Raw genomic sequence first — 17355 nt, forward strand, 5'->3', positions numbered from 1 at the left:
AGGCTCACTTGTTTCCACAAGGCACAAAAAACAAATATGTAATTTCAGATTCTGTATATGCTGGCACATACTGTACAGTGTTTGCTTCTCCTAACCCCGTCCCAATCAGTGCTCATGGATACCTGATGAGAATATATTGGCATTAATGATTTGCTCCCGCCTACCAGGACAACATGCAGGCATGCTTGTTTTTATGCTAATGATTTATTGATTTTTATTATGCTGCCGCTGGAGAGTTGTAAAAATAAATGCAGAAAGCACGTACAAACAGCCTTATACAATCATGTGAAGCTGTTTTTACACCATGTCAAGAAAAGAGCGGTGTGACTGTGGTCTGGGATTTAAATCAATTAACACTATCATTGCCTTTTGTTTCTGCAGGACCTAGTACTCCCCTGGCTAGTTTCATAGACTCCTTCGCATATTGGACTATACCTGATTTAACTTGGATACTGTACCCCATGATTAGTGCTAAACAGTGTTTTGTGAGTAGTCCAGACCCAATGAGAAACTATCCACATTTATGGTTGCCAAGGAAAAAAAAAAAAAATTTATGTCTACTGGCACCTGAATCGAATGTTGCTAGCGCTATATGAGGTACCCTGGTGCTAGAATCTAGTTGAAAATTTGCACCCCCTGATTGATAGCGAGGAAGTACAAAATATGCAAATGGAGGAGGACTGTGTTTTCCCCCATTCTTCCATGAACACTGCAGATCCGAATGACCAGCATGATCGGAGTATACTCTATTGAGAGCAAACTCATAGCTCCTCCCCCACTAGTGACTTGATTTGATGTCTGGAGATGGATTTGTTTGTCAATAGCTACTACGCCTTTCCAAGAGGGCAGCTAAATTCTAACCGATCACAGAATCACGTAGCGCCCCCCCCCAAAAAATAAATACATTTCTTCGAGTCGGCGTGGATTTCAACAAAGCATTGTGAACTGGTAACGGCAGGGGGCACACTGGTTCCAGTTCAGGCTTCCTGCAAGTCTGGAGGCTACAGCTGACTGTCACAGAGCAATAATTGATGTGACCTTTTCTGAGCACACTTTTTTGGAGTGAGTCATATTGTTAGCATCTCCAGGGACTGTTTTTAATTCCAGCATCTTGTAGCAGAGGACGGCAGTCCCATAGTACCGAGCAGTGCTGGATTATTCACCGCCTCATAAATTAATTAAAATTCACACTGAGAACAGCAGAAGGAGCTAAAACGCACCGTTTCCCGTGGGTACAATTCACATGTGCAGAGTTTTGTTGCTGCTGGACTGCATAATAACTCTGTCGAGAGGGCAACATAATATTTGGAAGAAACATGTATAGGGCTGCTGTTTCAGCCATTACATTCCTACTAGAAAACCCTTCCTTGAGTCATTCTAGTTGTATCATCAATGGTCAAACAAAATCGGTCATTCTGAACAGTGAGGACTTCAGCTACTTTCAGAATACAATGAGTTTTCTGACATATGGTGGACAAGTATAATAACTCGGAGTGACATTTTAGAATATTTTGCTCCAGAATTAAAAAGGTTTTGTGCCTTTCTCTCGATCTTCTCCATGGTATACTGCACAGCTGCGTACCATGAAAGCTACAGGCGGTAAGCTGGAGCGTCTGTGGAGGAAGACTGGTCTTCCTGTTCACCTACAATCTTTTGAACAACATCAACAAGATTATTTTGCCTCTTAAAGTCTGCAAAGTCATAATTTTATTTAAATCTCATAGAGGGTGGCCGTGGTAACCCAGGCTGCTCGTTTGCACTACTCCATCTGTCTTGTTTGACACACAGTCACGAAGATAAAAACTACCAGTTGTCTCTTTAGATCCTATTCCCACTTCCTTGTTTTAAGTCCTGTTTTTCAGCCTTTGGTTCCTTCATTACTTATCTTATTAATAAATCTTTGTATTCTGGAGTAGTGCCCTCAGGATTGAAATTGGCTGCTATTACACCACTGCTTAAAAATACCACTTTGGATACCTCTGCATTCTGCAATTATAGGCCCATTTACTTACCCTTCCTGGCCAAAGTTTTAGAATGGTTCAGACCCGCCCATAGTACTGAAACTGCTTTAGTTAAGGTAGTTAATGACTTACGGATGGCTGCAGACTCTGGTTCTCCATCTACCCTGGTTCTTTTAGATCCAAGTGCTGCTTTTGATACTGTAAATCACAAAATTGTTACACCATCTGAAATCTGTGATTGGTCTTTGTGGTATATTTCTGCAGTGGTTTACATCTTCTCTTTCTGATAGAACACAGTTTGTTACATTGGGTGGGACGAAATCTGATGTTTGCCCATTGAAAACTGGTGTCCTACAGGGCTCTGTTTTGGGACCAGTTTTAGTTGGTATTTATTTACTCCCTCTTGATCAAATCAGCCGAGATGCTATTCAATTCCATTGTTATGCAGATCAGTCAGCTTTATTTGAACTACACCATATATTACTGTGGCTGTCTCTCTAGTGAATAATTGTCTAGCTTACATAAAGACTTGGTTGCAACAAAACTGAGGTAATATTAGTGGGTTTGCTGCATCAGATCTCAACGGCAGCTGATTTTAGCCTTGAAATTGATGGACATGAGATCAGTTCCACTTCATTGGTTACCAATCTTGGTGTGAGATTTGACCCTATGTTATCATTTGAGGATCATATTAAGAATGTCTGCAAAGTGTCTTTCTTCCACCTTAGGAACGTTGCTAGACTTAGATCCTCATAATCTACGACTGATGCAGAAAAGCTTAAACATGCCTTTTTCATCAAGATTGGATTACTGTAATGCTCTTTTTGCAGGTATCTACAAGGTTATCAACAGGTTACAATATGTTCAAAATAGTGCTACCCGCATTCTCACTAAAACCGAGAAACTTGAGCATCTATCTCCTGTCCTTGCTTCTCTTCACTGACTGCCAGTCAAATATAGGATTGATTTGAAGGTTTTATTACTAACTTATAAATCCTTACATTCTCAAGGCCCTGCTTGTTTTAGGGATGTCCTTCAGTTCCACACACCTAAATGAAAACTGAGATCTGGTAACAATGTTCTTCTGTCTGTGCCTAGGACTCGTCTGCACACTGTGGGTGATCAGGCTTTATGCTCTTTAGCCCCACACCTATGGAACACCCTGCCGGGCTATTTGAAAAATTGTGACTCGGTTGATGTTTTTAAATCTAATCTTAAAACTTACTACTTTCGATTGGCTTTCTGTAATTAATTTGTTGTTCTTATTGTTTGTCTATTGAAATGTGTGTTTTTATGCTGCTTTGTGATTTTTAAATGAAAAGCGCTATATAAATAAAATGTAGTATTACTTGTATCCTATTTCAACCACCCCCAAGATACTGACCCAATTACAGCAGTAGAGGCTATAGTTGAGTTTTTGAAATCAGAAAAGTTGTGAAAAAAAGAAATACTTTTTTGGGTGGGGGGTGGAAAATGACTTTAGGTATAGAAATACCATTGACTTCTCATATTGGTTCCAGTGTTGTGTTCTTTTTGCACCATTGCTTGTGAAAGCAGAAAAAACATCCATTCATCTAATAAAACTAAATAAAAACTGTATTTAATACGGCATTAAAAATAAACCACTTTAAAAAGCTTTTGGAATTTAACTCCTGGCTCCTCTCCAACTTACTTTGCACTCTGAATATATAAGCCATATACAGTTGCCATGACAACACTCATTTTAGACTAAATCTTAAAAGAAAGAACAGGATCAAATCAACACTACTAGTATACAATACTTTCAAATAGAATCCGCAGGGTTTTTTTTTAGAGTTTTTGTTTTATAACTGTAACTAATATGATTTTTACCACATCTTGATGCTGTGATTTACTTAACTGTCAAAATCCAGGATGTTTATTTATATTTGAATATGTAAGTATTTGTGACTCATATGCCCAAAGACATACATTATATTTCTTATGCTGAATTAAATTGGCTTTTATCACCCACTTACTTGTCTTTATAGACTTGTTTATGTATACCATTGACCAGAATTGGTAATCTCTCTTCGAAAACCCGGTCAAAGCATTTCCACATGTCTGTGGGTGTCGCAATGCAGAATGTGAATCCTGAACTAAAATCTTCAAATGTCATTTTATTTATAGTATAAACTTTAACCTGACCTGTTTCTAATGTTAACATTGATTTTGTTGACTGGGTTATGTTGCTCCAGTATTGCATTGTAATGGATGATACAAACAAAAAAATGCTATATATGAATAATGTTTTGAACAGAGTAAATGGCTTTAAATTACATGTTATGTTTTACTTTACTTTTTTTGAGTTGTTTAACATCTTTCCCAATATGAGTTGTTAAACTCTAGCCATTAATATCCAAATATACCAAGAGGTCTGTGGCAAAGGTGCTTCCTAAAATACATATTTGTATCAAGAAGTATTGCCCTTATATTTATCGCCATCCAAAACCCACGTCATTACCCACTAAACCACATGATGCACTGACCTTTCAACTTGAAGAAAGTAGCCAATGGTGAATCATCCTTTAGAAGCTGCTCCTGTAGTGATTGTCCTCTGAAAACAGGTCTCACAAATGAGAATGGCAAACTGCCTCTCAAGTCTGCAGGACTGTATCTAATACAGCACCTGTAGCCTTTATTTGGACCTGGCATGTGTGTGGTTTCTTGTGTTCTAATTATGCTTTTGTACACTAATTTTGTTTGCATTGAGTTAGGCATGTGCATTAATGTCAATGTTTCTTTTGAAACACTAAGTCACCTTCATAATAAGTATGGAAAACGCTAGTAGAAGTGCTTTTTTATTTGAATTTATGGGTTTCTACAACAAATGTTTATGCTGGACCAATGATAATATAAAGAAGTGCTTCTATCCTTGAAAGAAGTTATAAAAGGTGGAACATGCTGCAGTTAGTATACAGCATTTTCAGTGCAGGCTGATTGAGCACACATTTTAGTCTCGTTGAAATTCTGCCTCTTTAAATGTTAACACATTTCCTGTTTTTTTTTTTTTTACTTTTAGGAAAACTGTGATGCTTTCATCCCAGTTGTGGACACAGACTGGAAGGTAATTAACCCATTTTAAACTCAACTTCATTTTGATATCTCAATGAACAGTTCTAATTTAATACAGGGGTTTTCAAACCGAGTCCTAGGGAGTGGGTAGCGGAGAGTTTGGTACTGGTTCAGTGTACGGATTGAACAACATATTATCCCCCTTTGCCTTCCTGTCTGTTACCTCTGACCATGCAGGTAAGAGGCTGGAAGGCTAAGGAATGTAAGAGGTTGATTTTAAAGTTAACTAACAAAATAGTTATGTACATTTTCTCCACCATGCCCTTCCCTTTATCAAATGTGAAGTTGCCTTGTGTGCCTGATGTAAAAAAGCATATTTTGAATGATCAAAATTCATAGATTCATTTAATAGGACCTTACAAGCACATTTTTGTACAGCTTCTTAATATTACATTTTTGGACTGGGAGCAGTAATCTTGCTCAGACTGATGCTGACAACAGGGGAGTAAAAGGCTCAATTGAAACAACAATTCAGCTAAGCGAAATACAGAATGTATCCAGTTCTGTATTACCTGGAAACAGAACAGTGCATTTAACTGTGAACCGTTCTTTTAATTACATAACCGGTAGAGCCACTACAGAGGAACTAGAACTTTTCTGCGGTGCTGTGTTATTTGAATGAGGATTGGGGATCCTGTCATGTGACTAGCGCCTTGGATTTTGTTTTCAATCTGCCTGGGGAGGGAGGAGATTTAGCTATGCTCCTATCAGCTCAGGACTGCAGACAAAGATTTGAAAGCAAAGACACATTAGATGGACACTCTTATCAGGGAATTGAGTCTTGTAGCTCTTTTCAAACAGACTGCTGGTTTCAGTCAACGCTGCCCCGTGCCTCTGAACTCTAATGGCACTTGAAGCTAAAAAACAATTTAGCACTCAAAGCCTTCCTTTGTTCAATCTGTGGTGATTTCAATACTAATAATTCACTCATGTGGCTCGTCAAGGGATTTTGAAAGCGCTACAGTATGTTGCTAGGGGCAGATGTATTTTAGATTAGGCTGCTATTCACCTCATTAACACTCTACCTTGCACACTAGTATACTGCTGTTTCTAGTATAGGTATTGGAAGCCCTAATTTGGTCAACTTTCCAGTATTTCTACTTCAAATCTAGAACCTTTACAAGTCACAAAATAAAGGGTTACTATAATAGTTAATACTATAATAGTTAATGGCTGTTGTGGATTGATGGACTCAATCTTCAGTCTTGTCCCACAGTTTGCCAGTAAAGTACATGCATGTGTACAATATTGCTTAATTCTTACTTGGTTGGTGTCACTAATACATATTAAAATAAACAGTACAAAGGATAAGAACCAAGTAAAGGCACAAGTTATTTTAACGCTTTAGAACATACGAACATTCACAAACGAGAAGAGGCCATTTGGTCAATTTAAGCTTGATTGGTTCCTAGTCGCTGATTTGATCTCAACTTGGGTCCTAAAGGATCTAAGTGACTACCTCAACAACGTGACTAGGTAGCCCATTCCATACCCTCACCACTCTCTGTCCTAAGTATCTCCGCTAAGTATCTGTACTGCATTCAGAGGTGTTGCCACTTCTTACCCCCCTCCACACACACACACTTTCCTCATCCTAATGCACGTTAAAACTTCCAGCTAATGGGTCCCACTTAAGATCCATTAGCTGAGGCTTGTCTTTTATTATTTTTTATTTATTATTTATTTATTATTTGTTTATTTAGCAGACGCCTTTATCCAAGGCGACTTACAGAGACTAGTGTGTGTGAACTATGCATCAGCTGCAGAGTCACTTACAACTACGTCTCGCCCGAAAGACGGAGCACAAGGAGGTTAAGTGACTTGCTCAGGGTCACACAAGGAGTCAGTGGCTGAGGTGGGATTTGAACTGGGGACCTCCTGGTTACAAGCCCATTTCTTTAACCACTGGACCACACACATCTTGCATCAATATCAGTTTGTTCACTAGATTAGAATAATTGTGCTGTATCTGATGGACTTAATATAAATATTACTATGAAATATTTTACTTTAGTACATTTTACTTTACTAAAAATGATTCACAGTCTATAGGTACATCTTTCAATAATGTCAAGCTTATATACAGTACATAGGGCTCTAATTTTGTTCTGCCGCAAAAGAGGTCACAAATTATTTATAGTTCTGCTGCTTTATCTAAAGGGCAGACTAAGATTTCACAAAATGGGATTTTATCAACAAGCCCAGAACCCAGTTGACTTGTTAGAACAAAACAATCCATGTGGAACAATAGCTGTATGTTTTGGTTTAAATTATTCTGTATAGCCTGTAAAAGTGAGAGAGACAGAGGGATTGTGGTAGCAAACACTGTCACTGGTGCCCAGGTTTTATTTATTTTCAGAACACCGATACAATATTGCAGATGCAGGCTTGGCTGAAATACTGTGAGCCACCAACAATGGTATCACTTAGGGGGAATAATGCTCTAGCGGGGAACATGGCGCCTGCCGACAATGATACACATGTACCAGCAGTTATACAATACAGGTGTGTTGTGTGTTGTGTGTTTTTTTTGTTTTTTGTTTTCTCTGTTTTTCCTAAATAAGTCCTAAGTGATTGCTCAGGTAGCAGGTCTCTCCAAAACCCAGAAAAAACAAACAAAAACAAAACAGGAAAGTACCAAAACACAGCACAAAAAAACTTTTCAGATAAGGTAAAATTGTTTCATTATGAGTTCTTAAAGGACCCCAGTGATTCAGAATCAACAGTGTGGCTTGATCAACCATTCCATGCTTTTACCACTCTGAGTAGAAGTTTCACTTGCAGATCTAGGCTGTATTTAAAGTTTGTGCTTTCACAGCACTTTGCTGATGTTAAATTTCTCTCTTTTAAGGTGTTTTTCTCTTTATATGGAAATATGCGTCTGGTCTCTCAGAGCTCTCAGTAGACTCATAAGATTATGTGCTACAGAGCTTACTTTAGGGTGGGCTGAAGTGTGTTTGACAGTACTGATATCTTCACTTCAGTTTCTGAATCAGACTTTGCTTCAGATATATTAATAATTCCCATACAGCATGCTAGCATCTACACAAACCCTGATGAAAATACACTATGGTTCATTTGCAGTGTCTTGAACAAAACCTCGGAACTACAGCAGATCCCCTGTGCAGTATGCAGGACCTATTTTGCAAAAGGTTAAATCCAGGAAACGTACATTGATATTGTACGTACGTGTGTGTGTGTGTGTGAGATATTGAAAATGCTGATACCATTAACAGTAGATTTCTTTATGAACAACACATAAAGATATTGATTAATGGCCACTTAAATGTTAACACTAAATCTAAAACCTTATTTTAAAAATAAGTTTGCAGATTAAAGTAGGGGGAATTATACAAAGCCATTCATTTGCAACATTTCTCTCAAAGGAGAATGTGAAAAATAAAATGTACAACTTTTATTTCTAGTTTTGTAACCTTTATCTCTTCAAAAAAAATGACACTCTTTAGTAAAACAAATTGTGAATGTGTTTTTGCCCATTGCATCCTTCATTTTAGTTGCTGCCTTTCAAGTCCTCCCGGTTATGACTGGGGGGGGGGGGGGAATCAAAACCCTAAACATAAAAGAAAAACCAAACATTCTCACACAGCACTGGAATTATGGTTTGCATTCATATTGCATTATTTTTTTAAAGTTGATTTATGTTTGCATTTATCGACATTTATCGAGTTTTAGTATCATTCCAATAATGTTCTTGATAAACTACATTCATTAAACATTTATCAAGCTAATTCTGCTTCCCCACTTTGGATAGAAAAATCAAGTTTGAAAGTTACAATGAAAGCAATTGTGCTGCTTAATTGTTTTCACAGTAAAATACAAGCACACATATGCATGTACATACAGGGCTGCAACCACAGGTGAATAAAGAAGCACATAAATGCTTACACACATGCCGCCACATCCTACACAGGCACATTCCAAAGCACATGCAAGACAAGAGTCATGTTAATCCTATCACAAATATATGTACCTGGATTACCCATACATTTGTGGTATCATACAGACATGGGCATAGAGGGACACAATGTTGCACAATTCATATCATGGATTTTTTCATAGCGCACAATGCCACTGATGGACTAATTCTGTAAATGTGTGTTTTTTGGGATTATTTAACTGAGCAAACAGTTGAAACTGCAGCACCCACACACAAACAAAAGGTCTTAAATTGCATACACCCACACACGTTCAAAAGGAATACAAGGATGTGCTGAAGGACACCTTCCATTGCGCATGCACCGATATAAACGCAAGCCTTCAGAGAATCATCCACTAGGATAGCAGACAGACAGAGAGACGGCAATCCCTGCACCATACACACACACAGGACACCCATGCCGTCCCAAAGGTGAAGAGCTGCTGATTGTGAATTCCTGGTGTGTCCTGTCTGAAGGACAGAGTCTGCAGAACCAGGCAAGGAGCTCAAACACTGAGACTTGAGAGGAGGGGAGATTGGGGCTGACAAGGCAGCCAATTAGAGCACAATGGAACTGCTGTCCAATTGGCTGCCTCTGTACACAGAACAGTGATGGCGGCTACCTTGGGTAGGTTGGGTGTTGTGGGGGGTTTATAAAGAGAGGGAGGGAGAGAGAGAGGCACTGCAGATCCTGCACCAACACACACAGAGAGAAGGAGAGGAGTGCAGCCAGCCCTCTCCTCCAAACCAGGGACTCATTGTGAGCTGCTGAGTGGACCAGTTTTTAATTCTCATTGTTATCATAGCAAGAAGCAACGCAATCTCAAGATGCCTGAGTGCTGGGACGGGGTGAGTTGTCTGGAGGCAGGGCAGCGTGTGATGGAGATGAGTTGTGCTTGTGTGTCGGACTGCAATTTATTGCTTTTCAATAAATTTAGATCGCTACATTGACTTATATTTTCTATGTGTCCATATTTATCAGTGTATACAACGTTATATACAAATATATGTATAGATATATTACAAAAAAAAAATCAAAGGGACAAGAAGCATGCTGAAAAGGTCGTTTGTACATTTCTCCTTGCTACTGATATGATGAGTGTTGTTTAGGAGGAAGCTGAAGTGCTTTGCAGCTGGTCCTAATGAAGTGACTTGACTGGTGAGGAGAGCGTAGGAATGTATCAGACAGGGATGGGCAGGTGTGAATGTCATTGAGAATCTGCGCTGTATTGATGCTGATGGATTCATTTATTTATTGTGATATTATTACCAGACAATCACTGCAGCTATACGCAGCTTTCTTCTTACACAATGTCAAACTGTGTGGAGTACAGTATATATGATATGCATAAATGGTGTACTATACATACTGTGTGTGTAATTTAAATAATGTATTCAGAGGCTAGAATTGCATTATAAACTAAAATATGATTACAAATGAAGTGCTTCATGTACATACATGCTAAAACACATGCAAACATGCAAGCAGACCCCACAGTTAAATCCCCTATTAGTAAAATCCTTCTTCCTGCTCTTTGTTCAGTGGCCTTTCAAAGGGATCTAATGTTCCAATCAATACTGCCAGAGCAGCAGGGCAGGCTGCCTGTCCCCAGCAGGGTCCTCAAGTCCCACAAAGCCATCCTGCAGCACAGTGTGAGCGTGTGTTCTAGAGGGTGCAGGGTGTGCTCCTCACAGCACTAATGGAGGCACGTTTACTGGAACAACAGGGAAGCCAGGCAGCTTTAATGAGAGGCTCAGGCAGCGGCATTCAACACACTGAAGTGACTTCAATGACTCTGTCCGCCCCTCTCTCTCTGTCTCTGTCTACCTAATTACAGTGTCTACAGATCTGTTACTTATTCCCTGTATCAGTATTATTTATTAGAGAGAGCGAAACAGATAGAGAGACACCTGTAATACTGTTCACACACTGAGCTTGAAAAAACAGTCACCTCTAGGACATAGCAGCTGTTAGAAGGCAATGCAGTAATGTACCTCAAGGTGAACAAAACTGAGTTATGACATGGGAATATGTATTTTATTCTTGTGCACAATCTATAGTATACAGTAAGTCCCCATTTGACTTCCCTACTGAGGTTTTAAAATATTTTCATTGTCTGAGGTAAGCCGGATTGCCTTTAAGACCTATACTGGGGCCTTCATTTCTTGATCTACTTAATTCCCTGTGACTCCAAATGTCAGCCTAGTGACTTAAAATTCTCAGGCAGAGTATTATCCTTTTAATTAAAAGAAAGTGAACCTTGTTTGTTTCAGGAACACGATATTGAGACCCCCTACGGGCTGCTCCACGTTGTGATCAGAGGGGCTCCGAAAGGAAACCGCCCCGCTATCTTGACCTACCACGATGTGGGCCTTAATCGTAAGTCATTTTTATTTTTCTGAAATTCCTGAGGTGCAGAATTAAAAGGAACGAGCTCATTCTTTAATGAAAACACTGCCAACAGCAGGAAGTGCTTTCTGAATAGGAAGATTAAAACCCAGATCTGAGCGAGTTTGTTGTGCTACTACTAGTTCAGACATGTTTAGGTACTCGCCAGCTTTAGATTTACGGAAGTTGGAAGGCTTATCTACCTTTAGTCCTGGATTTGAATATAACTGTGTTCCAGTGCTAAGTGTTTGGATACTGAAGGGATTTTACTTGAACCCGTCGACACATGGTTGCTTCACCGACTAACACATGCCTGGTGTTGTATTCAACTGATAGAAATGTTTCTCGTAAATGAAAAAATCAGATTTGTCAGCATTTCTATACTATATAATGTGTGTGTATAATATATATATATATATATATATATATATATATATATACACACACACACACAATATACTGTGTGTGTGTGTGTGTGTGTGTGTGTATATATATATATATATATATATATATATATATATATATATTACACACACTACCGGTCAAAAGTTTTAGAACACCCCCATTTTTCCAGTTTTTATTGAAATTTAAGCAGTTCAAGTCCAGTGAATAACCTGAATTGGTACAAAGGTAAGCGGTAACCTGCCAGAGGTTAAAAAAAAAGTTTAGGTTACCAAAAACTGAAAAATAATGTACATTTCAGAGTTATACAAAAAGGCCTTTTTCAGGGAACAAGTAATGGGTTAACAACTTACAGCTGTTCAGCAGCAATGGAAGTAAATTAAGCCTTGAAAGTTGATGCTAACAATTCCAACAGGTGTCCCAACTTTTGTTGATTACTTACAAACCCTCTGTCTGTATAAAAGCAGTGTTGGAACAGACTGTGTTACTACACCCTCTTAAGCATTATTTGGACAGTATTGTACTGCAGGAAGTAGTATATTGCTCACATAATGGCAAGAAAAAGGCAATTAACAAAGAAAGACAGACAGACCATTATAACTCTTAAAAGTGTAGGTCTTTCCTTTAGAGAAATTGCAAAGAAAGCCAAGGTGTCAGTGAGTACAGTTTCCTACACCATCAAAAGGCACTTGGAAACTGGAGGAAACTCTGACAGAAAGAGGTCTGGCAGACCCAAAGCCACAACAGAATCAGAACACAAGTTTCTGAGAGTCAACAGCTTGTGTGATAGGCAGCTCACAGGACAACAGCTTCAAGCACAGCTTAACACTGGTCGAAGTAAGCAAGTCTCAGTTTCAACTATTAAGAGAAGACTTCGAGCTGCAGGTTTGACAGGTCGAGTGGCAGTAAGAAAGCCATTGCTAAGATGGCAAAATAAGAAAAAGAGGCTTGCCTGGGCCATGAAGCACCGCCAGTGGACTACTGAAGACTGGAAGAAGGTCTTATGGACCGATGAATCAAAATTTGAAATCTTCTGTTCATCACGCAGGGTTTTTGTACGCCGTTGAGTAGGCAAAAGGCTGGTTCCTCGGTGTGTGACACCAACTGTCAAACATGGAGGAGGAAGCGTGATGGTCTGGGGCTCTTTTGCTGGATCCAGAGTCGGCGACTTGCACAGAGTGAGTGGCACCCTGAACCAAAACTGCTACCACAGCATTTTGCAGCGCCATGCAATACCCTCTGGTATACGCCTAGTTGGTCAGGGGTTCATCCTACAGCAAGATAATGACCCAAAACATACCTCCAGGCTATGTCAGAACTACCTTAGAAGAAAAGAACAAGACGGTAGGCTTCAAATCATGGAATGGCCAGCACAGTCTCCAGACTTAAACCCCATCGAGCTGGTTTGGGATGAACTGGACAGAAGGGTGAAAGCAAAGCAACCTACAAGTGCAACACATTTGTGGGAACTTCTGCAACAGTGTTGGGAAGAACTTTCCGAACAGTATTTGATTTCCATTGTAGAAAGAATGCCACGAGTGTGTTCGGCTGGTATATCTGCAAAAGTTGGCTACTTTGAGACAAAAATTTTTTATTAAATTTTGTTAAACAAAACGATTCCATGATTTCTTTATCTCCAATTGTTTATTTGTTCTATGCTTTAATTTCAGAGTATATTGAGACATTAAACTGTGTAAATTTCAATAAAAACTGGAAAAATGGAGGTGTTCTAAAACTTTTGACCGGTAGTGTGTATATATATATATAATTATATATAGAGCGAGAGAGATAGAGATCCTGGTTTCCAATCAAACTCAGTCACTGAATTGCTGTGTGACCTTCAACCCACTTCTGTTTGCGTCAGCCCTCGTGGCTGGGAAATGCTATGCCATTGCCTATATAAATAATAAAACTCCATTAAGATGACTTTATGATCTATTTCTGCTGGTCATGGGAAGTCACATATATTTAAAAAGTGTGCTGCTGCATACTGCTTCCCTCCCGGAGTTTAAATGGATTTAAATGGATCTGGTTTTCTCTGCTGAGGGCAGGGAGATTCATTGTGCAGAGATTTAAAACTATTTTTATATATTAAAATGTCTTTCTGTAAATCAGAAGTGTTCAATGATGCTAGGTCACTGAATTCATAGCTCAACATCCTACTGTCTCGCAGTGTGATTGGAAAGCTGACCTTGTCCCTTACATTTGTAAACCGGGTCTATTAGAAATGAGATGATGCGTTGTCCTTGGAACATTATTTCTCTAAAATAAAACACTAAATTCTAAAAAAAGAGTATTAAATGCATGATACAGTATATCATCTGAAAAGCAGCTGCACTGTGGTTTATAAAGCTGCCCCTGGCATCCATAGATAATTGCTAGCATTGCTCCAGGGTGCTGTGCTCTTTACAAATGAGTCTTTTTTTTTTTTAAAGCAGCTAAAAAAGGCACACAATTAGCAAGTCGCTTGTGTTTCTTTGTTTGCGAGAGTGGGATAACTCCACAATGCAATGCTGCACGTCCCCTACATTTTTGTGCGCAAACTCGTAAAACATCTAGGTCTGAAACACATTGTTTGTGTGACGTATAAGCAGGAAAATACAGCTCTGCCACTGACAGAGTTAAGTATGCAACATTTCTGCTGCAGCTTCCATTAATATTCAGAGAGCAGCACCACTAGAGCAGTCAGTCAGGCTTAGCCAAGGCTAGTAGCTCATGGATCAAAAGAAGGCCAGATCTGCACAGTGAGATTTAAGGAAAGGGTGACTAGGGCATTTACACTGTTTTGCAGTGAGATGGGAAGGAAACAGACAGGGTTACTTAAGAGACAAGCAGGTCTGTCTGTATGGGGGGGCTTTACTTTGTTATATAAGTTATATAAGGGACTGTTATATAAGGGTTTAAATTAGCAACATGCACACTAACCAACAAAGAAGGGCAAGAATAGATTCTCTAGAGCATGATAACTCTGTGCTAGTTATGCTCTAGTGTGTGGATTTTGGGGTCCCTGCATGTTCTTGCACAAGATATTATTATTATTATTATTATTTATTTATTAGCAGACACCCTTATCCAGGGCGATTTACAGTGGATGAATATGTAGGACGTGTATAAAACATTGAGCAAAGCTCAGTGGCAGTGTAGGTGGCTCAGTATTTTTAATGTTGCCTTATATGCATTTTGACTGCACATGGGTTTTGTGAATTATTTTCCTGGTTGGTTGCAATTTACATCAGTGGTCACAAGCAGACAACTGTTGACAGAGCAATATCACGCATAAACATTAAAACCCAGTTACCGATTTTATTTTAAGATTAGAGATTTTACAATGCTCCTGTTTGCCCATAAGGTAAACCAGCGAACTTGCAAAAGATTATGCCCATCGATGAATAGTGTTGTGGGAGAACACTTCTTTTTTTATGACAGTCTGCAGTTGTGTGTGTGTTTCTATTTCCTACTGTTATAAAGACGTCTATAAATTCTCAAAACAATTTTTACATGTTTCTATATAAATATGTAGCTGTTGTGTTAAATAATGTATTGGCTCGTTTACTTGAGGTTTCGCAGTGTAGGTGTGCAGCCCAGCTGCAGTTTACTGCTGGTAAAGTAGATTTCCTTTAATATAACCCTGTGTAATTTTCTTCAACACACACATATACATACATGCATGCATACATACATACATACAGTCTGTTCTAATTATTATCGGCTGTATGAATGCATATACCAGCAACAGGAATATAAGTCGTGCCCATATACAACACTTACATTTTTACTTACGGTATATGTAATACCCTATAATGATGACTTGCTAAAAAACTCTTAACAATCCATTTCTGTTTAAGAAAAAAACAGCCAGCTGAGGCACAGCTTGATGAATAAAACCTGTGATTTAGTATGGAAAGGGTTTACTGTTTTTTGTGACTTCCATTTAACAAGTCAGTTTCAGTCCGAATGTGTGAATGAAGCAACAATGAAATAACAATCTGGATAAATATCAAGCAACAATTTAACTACGAGACAATAACTGGGGGGAGAAAAATAACCATATATTTTAAACAAATACACAAAAGTAAATATCAATATTTGTTACATACAGCTATCGCAACAGAGGTCCAGTGTGCTTTAATCTGACAACCCTGTGATTGCATTTATGATTTGTCATACACCCCAAGCCCAAGTCTATAAATCCACTCAGTTCTTCAGCAGGGTTGGAAAGGTCTTAGTCATTCTCCCCATTACAATGTCAGTAATGAGTGATTAAGAACCAGCTGCACTGATCTGACACTCAATTAAAAAAAAGAAACATACCATGCCAGCACAGGGAAGATCAATGCGCTACAGCTTGTGCAGCTTAGTAAAGGTCCTTTGAAGGACTTTGCTTCAGATTGTGCCAAATGCAAGCAATTTACTAATGAGGCTGTCTTTAAAAAAATAATAAATAAATAAATAAAAAAAAATAAAACATTGCTTTTCATTGCCTACAAAACATACAACATTTAAACAGTATTATTATTGAAAATGTATTGAAAAAACATTCATCTTCAAGGCATTCATTAAATGTTCAACACATTTGCCATTTGTCATGTTTGGTGCAATATTCTGTTACCATGGTAACATTTCTTGAGCAGTGTTAGCTAATGCATCATTTTTATTATGGTTATTATAACACAAATTGAATCAGTAGAGAATCAGGATTGCACAGTGTCAGTTTTCGAATTTTTGGAAACAATAATTAGGATTCAGGTTGGTATCAGTAAACCAGTGGAGAGCTGACTTTTACATTCCGGTATGTGTGTGAGTGCTCCAAAGCAAATTCATTTTAATATGTACCGTTGATCTTGTCTCTAACGGCATAAAAGCATCTTCTTATGAGCACTTTGGGTGAGCAAAGCCATTATCCATGTCTTCAGAATTTTTGTTGCGCACGAGACAACACTTATGGCAAAATACAATGTGCTGGAATGTTTTAAAACTGGCTGAGAGTGACTTCATGATTTCATAATTTGTTCTTTGCTAAAAACACGTGTCATTAAAATGTAGTTACAGTGATTGCAATGATTGTGTTTTGGTACAGATAAGCTGTGCTTCAACACGTTCTTTAACTTCGAGGACATGCAGGAGATCACCAAACACTTTGTGGTGTGCCATGTGGATGCACCCGGACAGCAGACTGGAGCTTCACAGTTCCCACAGGGGTAAGAGACACACTCCTCCTGCAGGTGGCAGGAAGGGAAAGCAACTGCTACCAGGTTGCATATTTAGTCAATTATGTTGTATTTATGTCAGCAAAGTTGTACTTTAACTGATGTATACTGCTATAATACACTTTGAACTAAAGCTGAATTTTAGATATAGTGAAGGCCACTTAATATCTTCTTGGTGAAGATAAAATTCAAGGTCATTGTATTTCTACTAGTTTTGATCAACTGAAATCTAGTTAAGTTTAGTGTGACTCATTAAGACTATTTCAGTTCCTTCCTTTGCACTTATATTGCCTCTGTACTAGGCTATATTACAATAACATGTATTTGAAAATATTAACAATACATCTGTGTGCGTCTTTAAAGTAG

At 38.6% G+C, this 17355-nt stretch overlaps 1 protein-coding gene across 4 annotated transcripts in view; it reads left to right on the forward strand.

Annotated features, from left to right (window-relative positions):
- The window catches only part of LOC117425542 (protein NDRG4), a 38880-nt gene that overhangs the window by 5534 nt on the left and 15991 nt on the right, over positions 1-17355 (forward strand). For 2 of the 4 annotated variants that reach the window (XM_034042528.3, XM_034042529.3), the window contains exons 3-5: positions 5002-5046; positions 11266-11371; positions 16860-16980. In XM_034042528.3, the coding sequence (XP_033898419.1) occupies positions 5002-5046; positions 11266-11371; positions 16860-16980 (272 nt within the window). Of the gene's footprint in view, positions 1-5001; positions 5047-9658; positions 9841-11265; positions 11372-16859; positions 16981-17355 lie in introns of those variants that run through there. The other 2 variants (XM_034042530.3, XM_034042531.3) reach the window with 1 other exon arrangement.

Source organism: Acipenser ruthenus, chromosome 20, assembly GCF_902713425.1.
Source record: "Acipenser ruthenus chromosome 20, fAciRut3.2 maternal haplotype, whole genome shotgun sequence".
In the NCBI taxonomy this organism is placed as follows: Eukaryota; Metazoa; Chordata; class Actinopteri; order Acipenseriformes; family Acipenseridae; genus Acipenser; species Acipenser ruthenus.